Source organism: Brassica oleracea, chromosome C4 (assembly GCF_000695525.1).
Source record: "Brassica oleracea var. oleracea cultivar TO1000 chromosome C4, BOL, whole genome shotgun sequence".
Taxonomy (NCBI): domain Eukaryota; kingdom Viridiplantae; phylum Streptophyta; class Magnoliopsida; order Brassicales; family Brassicaceae; genus Brassica; species Brassica oleracea.
This window is the reverse complement of record NC_027751.1, coordinates 26,222,838-26,231,428: the sequence shown is the minus strand read 5'-3', so window position 1 is coordinate 26,231,428 and position 8,591 is coordinate 26,222,838. Positions and strand designations below refer to the sequence as shown.

At 30.6% G+C, this 8,591-nt stretch overlaps 1 protein-coding gene and 1 long non-coding RNA gene across 2 annotated transcripts; both read left to right on the top strand.

The window, feature by feature from the left end:
* The first annotated feature begins 502 nt into the window (after positions 1–502).
* Positions 503–881, top strand: LOC106336559. The gene is made up of 2 exons (XR_001268851.1): positions 503–705; positions 800–881. It is a non-coding gene; the product is annotated as an uncharacterized LOC106336559 (long non-coding RNA).
* A 4,048-nt stretch (positions 882–4,929) lies between these two features.
* On the top strand, positions 4,930–6,549 carry LOC106340123. The gene is made up of 4 exons (XM_013778984.1): positions 4,930–5,373; positions 5,712–5,870; positions 5,971–6,079; positions 6,161–6,549. The coding sequence occupies exons 1-4, from the start codon at positions 4,972–4,974 to the stop codon at positions 6,331–6,333; spliced, it is 843 nt and encodes a 280-aa protein (XP_013634438.1). The 5' UTR covers positions 4,930–4,971; the 3' UTR covers positions 6,334–6,549.
* The last annotated feature ends 2,042 nt before the right edge of the window (positions 6,550–8,591 follow it).

Below are 8,591 nucleotides of genomic sequence, written 5' to 3'. Positions count from 1 at the left end.
GTCTCAGCGTGAGTCCAGTAAACTCATCTTTCGCTAAGCACGAGTTTAAAGCAAACTCGCCTTTTACTAGGCACAAGTTCATCGCCTTTTACTTCAAAGTAAACTCGCCTAAATCGTCATAGGCATGAATGTGTCTAGTTACTTGTCTAATAAACCCTATTCGTAAAATTCATAGAGATCGACTTCATCTCTCTCTCTACGAACTTGGGGGGCTTACTGTTGGGGGTGGATTTACATCCTCCCTCAAGGTCCATTAGACAATTAATTAGGCTCATTTTACTATGAAACCATAGCTTTTTACTTGTATAAATAGAGACACATCTATTTATCAAAGGGGGGTCTCTTCTCTCATTTTTACACATTAAACACTTCTTACAAAGAATTTATAGATTTAGATTTAATTGATCACTCTTGTAATACAATCTTCGATCTATAAATTCTTTTTGATGTTCATTTTTCATTTGATTCTTCAAAATTTCTCCTAAACCTGAAGAATCTAATCTTTTATTTTTAGATTCTTTTATTGTATTGATTCAACAAACATTTCAGCATAAACACCATTTTTGGATCAAACAGGAGACATGGTAATTCTCTGTTCCAAGAGGTCTTAGTATCTGCTACGATTTTACTTGTGACACTTCTTCTCTGGCTATTTGCACCGCCAAATTTTCTCATTGGCCGTGAGCTCCTACTGATCGACAAAAGGTACGGCCTCATAATCTAAACCCCCTCAAATTGATAACCATTGTTCTATGTTTTCTAACCTACTCAACATGTCCATATGAATCTGTTATTTTAGGCTTCATTGTTCTGAACCGTGTATGGCACTATGAATGTCATCTGAAAAAAGTCCTTTCCGACAGCCTCGCCCTTTCTCCGCGAAGAATAAAGACATCCACAGATTCACTAACCACCAGTTCACCATTTCCTTCAGTCACAACCCCGTGTTGTCGTTAAACTACGAACCTCCACTCTCAGACATTTGCATTCCCATCTTTACTATATTCTGCCATATATGTTTGTTCTTAATATCAATAATATAAGTTCTCCCTCTGTTATTAGGCAAACTACTTCTCTCCATAATTTTCTATACAAGTTTGTTCACTTCAAGTACCATGTCATCTTCAGTATACTTTATGCCGAGGAAGTGGATACCACCAGAGAATATATGTTTGATTTCGTGCAATGATAATGGTTGTTTATTGCTTTCTATCTTTGCATTCATATTGCTATATGTCTCCATTGGACTGTTCTTTATTTTTAGGCCAAAAAATGAATAATGCTTTTTCACATAATTTTGTGTTGCCTGTCTGTCAATGCCTCACGGAGATTCCGTACTACATTCGAAGTGAAAAATAACCAAAAGCGCAAGAAATGAGTAAGACGATTAGGTGTTATAATACTCATGCTATTTTGGTAAGTTTACTTCGTGGCTGTTGAATCATGGTCATTGTGTAATATGCATCTGTTTACAGATTAATGAATGTTCTTTTAATTTATTTGTTAGGCTGCTAATTGTTTGACAGATATGGTGTGTCAGGAAGGTAATTTTGTAAAATTGTATGTGTTTGTTCTTTGTACAATCTGATTATGTCTGTGGAGCTTAAAATCTTCACACTCCTTAACAGGTGTTGTTAGAAGTTGATAAACCATAAGCTTTTGTACCTTCAGCTGGTGATTTTGAAATCGTGTCTGAACAGTTTGTGCTAATGTCAAAAGATCACAATATTCATTGCTTCTGTGCAGCAATATGGAGAAGAGCAGGCGAGTGCAAGTGCGACCAAGAAGCTTCACCAGAAAAGGCAATTCATCACAATCTAAGTAAACAAAAATAGGAAGTATGATCATAAGAAATACGGTGATGATGAAATGAATGCATGTCTTATATGCCCTCAAGAGATGGTTGCAGCAGATCTAAGCTTCTTCTTACCATGTCCTTGAGGATTTGTCTATATGTCTCTTCTCCTCTATGCAGATCAACCAAAACTATGGACGTAGCCCACGACGCACAGCTTCCCCAAACAAGTATGAGAAGACAAGTAGTAACAATGCTTTATTTTTTAGTTTTTTCCTTAGTACTCAATTGCACACAGCATATATATTGTTTGTCAACAGAGTTTGTGTTAGTGACGTTGTTGCATCTTTTGAAAGTTTGAAGCTTAATAAAAGTGAAAGATCCTTGATATGTTATCATGAAGTCGAATGAAATGTTGTTACATTTTATCTTTTTCTTTAAAATCAAACCAAATGATCGTCCACTGCGTTTTAATTAACAAGTAGTCCCGATACAACCAAACTCAAGCGGGGAGCTTCAAGGAGGCCTAATGCACGAAAAATAGAACTGCAGCAGAGACGGAGATGAGTCTGGCGATGGATAAGAGAGAAGCTGGTCCCGAAACAAGCGGTCTAGAGCACAACGGAGACCAGCAGCAGAGGTGGAGACTGATAAGTTGTTCGCAACATTTAAATTCGAAAATGGTATAAATTTAACATTTTACCAAAAAGTTTTCTCGATACTAAGGGAGTTGTGAATGTCCTAATATGCTAAACCAATCTTCAGAAGTAATTTGGTTTTAGATAGTAAGAAACTGTAGTAGCAGGTTGGACCGAGGAAAGGAATCAAAGACATAGAATAGTAATAAAAAGAACGAGAAAGAGAAAGAAATAAAAGGTTTGTACAATACACATAATCAATCACCTCTGAGAAAAAATGTTCAAAACAGATGTTTTTTTACTATTACTTTAAAATAATCTCCACTCGAAGGAGAATATTTTTCCTATTACAAAATGAAATTTGTAAATTTAAAAACGTTACTGGGTCCACAAGTTTTTGTAATTTTCAAAATCTTAAAAGTTCAAGTTTTAGTTGGGATTATGAGACTTTAAACTATACTCATAAAACTTTATGTTTTAGGGGAGAAAATTGTTTCAAAAAATATATTTTTGTATTTTCAATACGTTTTATCAACTCATAATGATTAATTCTAAATTTCAAAAATACTAATTGCATTTCTTGAATTTTACTGGTTTAAAATTATAGGAAATATAATATCACAAAATATGCATTTATGACTAATATTCAGTATGTTTTATTAATATGTGTCAAAACTGTAAAACATATATAATTGGAAAAAGTGGGAGTAGTATATTAGAGTGTTAGATTAGTAGTTAGTGTAAATAAAAATATTATACACATTTGACTCTCTTTTTCATATATATGTAATTATTTCGAATGTAAGAAAATTTAATTATTGCGAATGTAAGAAAATTTAACCTTTATTGTATATGAAGTTTTAAGCAATTATATTTTAATTGAGTATAAAAGTACATATCATACAATTTTGATATAATCTCTTACGAAATTCACAAATTACTACTCTCTTCATTTCATTGTAATTGTCGTTCTAGAATAAAAATTTTGTTTCAAGATAGATGTTTTATTAGAATTTCAATAAAAAATTTATTAACTTTATATGTTATGTGATTCTTTATATTCTCCGGTCTATTTTTAATTAGTTGAAATGTGATTAAGTGTATAGCTAATAATATTTTATTTTAGAAATATGTAAAATTAAATATTTTCTTAATCCGTATAAAAACATAGCATTCACCTTAAACATTGGTAGTCTTTTAGGCAAGTGATCATGGAAGAATAAAAATCACCCAAAAATGTGGCTGGCTAATTGGTTAATGCATCAAATTAAAAACCATGGAAATGCCCAAACAAAATTATATTAAGAGAAAACTATGAAACAATGTTTAAAAAATAAAAATAACATGAAAAATATTTGTTTTAGAATTAAGATATTACACTATTATATATTAGAAACAGATTTTTAAATCATGATATATTAGAATTGCTAAAAAAAATTATTGAAATTCAATATAATATCACACATATTATAACAGTCAATTTGAAAATGTTATTGTAAACTTAGAACAAAACTATTAGCTGCGTAATTGGAGTTTTTTTCATGCATTTATTTATAATGATATTTTAGTCATTTTCAAGTAAATTGATTCAAAGATACACAACTACACTATTCGTTCCTCATATTTATCATATTGATTCTCTTGCACATTAAAATACTAATTTGAAATAAAACAAAAAATCAATATTCTAAATTTAGAAAGAAAAAAAAAACTTAAGTAAAAAATTAGAATTTACATACAAATCAAAAAGACAAATTTAACAATTCAAAATATGTGTAGCGCGGAAAAATGCTTTAGTAGAACTAAAAGGCCTACCACTTTTGTTTCTATCCCACTTTTTATGGATGCTAGATGGTTTACTAGTCATGGAATATCTGTTGCTCGAAAAAAAGTCATGGAATATCTTTCAAGAAACCAAGTGTTGCTAGTTCAACTAGAAGGATAAAATAAGAATTAATTATATGAAAATTTCAAAATGTCAAAATAACTATTTTAAAATATTTAAAATAAACAGTTTTAGATATTTCTAGATGAGTATCTTAATATTATGAAATAATAGTTTAATTAATTATCATTTTTATTTATATTTGGGTTATATACTCTAGGGTAAGTACTTCCCCAAAGAAAACGTTTTAAATGTTGCCAGTTCTACTATAAATGTATCTAAAGCAAAGTATATAAATTATGTTTTTTTTAAAAAAAACTGGCCTAACAAAAAATAATTATTATTATATGATGTAGCTTCATTTCTGGGAAATTACAAAGAAGATACATCTTCCAACGACCACAAAATCTCAATCCATAAATCATGTTATCACTCAATTTTCGGTTTAGCATATTTTGTCTATTACTAATATCATTTGAACATATTAGCTTTTTGTGGTCCTTGAAAATAAATTTTATTTTTATGACAAAAAAGAAAATAAATTTTATTTATTAAAATATATAATTAGATACGTATATTCCTTCCGGCTTCCATACTACAAAAATAAAAAAGATAAAGATTCATTTTTTAATTGAAAAAGAAGACAGAACTCCATGTTTACTGTTACTTGCAACATACTCCCAAAGATCACACGACCACCAATCATCAGAGCAACAATGGAGTTGTCTGCTAACTCGAATACCACCGATGGCTGCCAAAACATCTTGATGATGCGTCACGGTGATCGCATTGACCAAGTCAACCCACTCTGGCTCGAAACAGCTTCGAGACCATGGGACCCTCCGCTCGTTCACGACGGTATGGTTCGTGCGTTTCGAACTGGTCAACGTATTCGATCTCAGATACGGTTTCCTATCCACAGGGTCTTCGTCTCTCCCTTCATCCGCTGCGTCCAGACTGCTTCAGAAGTAGTCAACGCTCTCTCAGCCGTTGATTTGGACCCTAACGCTACAACGTCTAAAGACGTCCTCTCCATCGACAAATCCAAGCTCAAGGTCAGTATCAGATCATCTTATATATATATATATATATATTATATAACAGATAAATTAACAGATAAATAGTCTAAAATAGCATTGATTAAAAGTTAAGAAATATATTAATTTTTTAGTTTGGATTTAGTATTTAACGGACGGGTTATGATAAGAATTTAGAGCTTAAAGTAATTTAGTCATTTGATCCTGAAACTAATGTTATTTTGTAGATTTTTTTTATGTGCTATTTCGTCATAATTTATTGTGTGCTATCTAACGAATTTACCATAATACGTGTGTTAATAATCAATATTATATATCGTCATAATTTTTGTGTATTATGTTCTTGTTTGGTTCAGGTTTCTATTGAGTTTGGGTTGAGCGAGATGCTGAACACAATATCTATCAAGCCTGAGATTGTCCCCAAAGATAGAAAATTCGAGTTCTTGATTTCAGATCTTGAATCTTTGTTTCCTGAGGGAATGGTGGATCATAATGCGGTTCCTGCTTATAAAGAGGTAATCTCTCTAGCTATTGATTTGATTATTCGAAGAGGTTTGAGTATCAGCTTGATTCTTGTTTCTAAAAAAAAAGTATCTCTTTCTTGGTTATGTTCAGATGCCACTATGGGGAGAGACTGTACAAGGATGTACAGATCGATTTCTTAGTGTGGTGAACACTCTTGCTGATCAGTATCCTTCAGAGAACTTGCTCTTAGTCACTCACGGTAAGAAACACATTCTTGGTCATGTGCCTCTTGCACACACACCCGGTCAATGTAAAATTGTTTCTGTTGTGGATAATGCAGGCGAAGGAGTAAGGACTACATTTGCAACATATAAAGAAGTAGATGTGTACGACATTGAGTATTGTGCCTGTGCTGAACTGAGAAGACAGGTCTCGGGTCAAGACGGGTCTACTAAAGCTGGACACTTTGAGGTCATTACAGGTCTTGGTCAATCGGGAATCAAGTATCATTAACTAAAACAACAGAGCAATGATCATGTCCTTAGACAAACACCGGTTTAGTAAAATGTATTCGGAAGATCATCATGTCTTTGGAAACCTAACCGGATACTGGATATCTAGAATTTTTCGGTTAACCTGCTTTGGACTTCATTACAAAAGGAAATATATAAAAAGAACTCTTTTGAAGTCCGTCCAAGAAAATTAATAAAAGATATATTAACTGCCTTCAGAGCTTTTCACTGAACGAGTAATAAAAGACATATTGACCATATATACAAACTGCTATACGCTAGCCACGCTAATTCCAAAACGTTAGTGTGCAACTGAGCAACTCTAACCTTAACCCTTTCTTGGGTCGAATTCTTATTTATTTTATTATTTATTAGTTTTATCATTAAAGGTGTTCATATAAAGATAGATAAATCGTTTGCACAATATTATTTATTAGTCACCTCAACAAATATTAATCGTTTAAACATTTAAAATGTAAATTATTGGTCAACTATGTTAATAAGAATCTTATTTGTAGAAAAATGCATTAGTGTTGGCGTGGTGGGTCTGTATTCAACCACTCCATTAAGGAATAGTTATTTATTTAAATTATTAGAATAAACAAGTAAATGATGAGATATGGACTTGCTAACATCCGGATTGAATTTAATTAATCTATTGTATAGGTGACCCCCTGCTCTCGGAGCAGAGTGTGACGAAGATGCGGAATGAATATTATATATACAAATTATTTTTACATATTTTTATTTATTTTGTATTCATTACGTATAATAAAATAATAAATATATTGAATAAATCAAAAGCTAGCAACTATTATGAATATAATTAAATTGGAGTAATTATATAAATCAAAATAATCACTTTTGTTTATTTACAACAATTTTTATTGGTAAACAAATAAATAAAATCATTAATTGACATAGATATGTAATATGTTTTAATATGGATATTTATTAATTGAGGTTTTCAATTCATATAATTTTATTAACATTTTTATATTTTTGTACCAAAAATATAAACTATTAATCACAAAATTTTCAGTGTGATATTTAAAAAAAATTTTTTTTAGCAATTTATAATCATTTTTTATATTTAATTTAAATTTCAAAATTAAAATATTAAGGTCTCAATATTTTTGCAATAAAAATTTTGAAATTAACATATTTATGTATCTTTATATAGTATATAGTTTAGTTTTAATATAAATAAATAAATATATAAATATATATATATATATATATATATATATATATATATATATGTGTGTGTGATTTTATAATCATTTGTATTTTGTTATAACAAAAATTAAATCATTGATCACAATTTTTTAAAATGAAAACAATATTAGTAGTTTATAGTCATTTTAAAAAATAATAGTTGTAACATATAAGAAAAAGTCTAAAATTTTTATTATATGAATAATATGATTATTTAGTTTTTTAATAATATAAAATTAAACAAAATGATGAATGATACAAAAATTGTTATCAAATCTTTATTATTTAAAACTATTAATTATCATATATATGTTAATAATATGAGGCAATTCCATAGTTTTTATTTAAAGAAATAAAGGAGAATATTTTTATATATTACTAATCAATTTATATTTAATTTAATAAAAGATATAATATATATTTATATGGACCAACTAATTTTTTTTAAAGATTATAAAAATTATTTTTATTATGATACGTGGTTACAAAAAAATGTTGTAATATTACTCTATTAATATATAAAGGATATCATTAATAGAAAGACTATAACTTTCTTGTGTCATTTTCATTCATGTCCATGTGTCTCTTCATTTTCTCTCCACTCAACCTCTTATTCATCAACTAAAGCCCTAAACATCGTTATCCTTTTCAAAGACAGTGTTAATGTTATCATGACTCGTTAGAATAGATGTCGATCGTCGGCGGGTGGTCAGGGGCTGGGTGTAGCGACCGCGTTCCGAAGATCGATGTTAGGATGATCTGAGGACTGACTGGCCGAACTGTGAGAACGTACTGAATGGATTAGATGATGCTAGAAAGAGCTGATCAGAGTTCAAAGGACTTTCCGTGGATGGATGGGAGAACTTGGATCAGCGCCTGATTAGTAGCGACTAGAGCGGAACCATGTACCCGATTAAAGATAGGAACGGAGCTGTTTTTGAGCCAAACAAAGCTCCATCAGTCGGTCTTACGCTCGGGTTATTGGACAGACCGTTCGGTTTGTTGAAACTCAGGATGTTCGGACAACATGATGAAAATCCC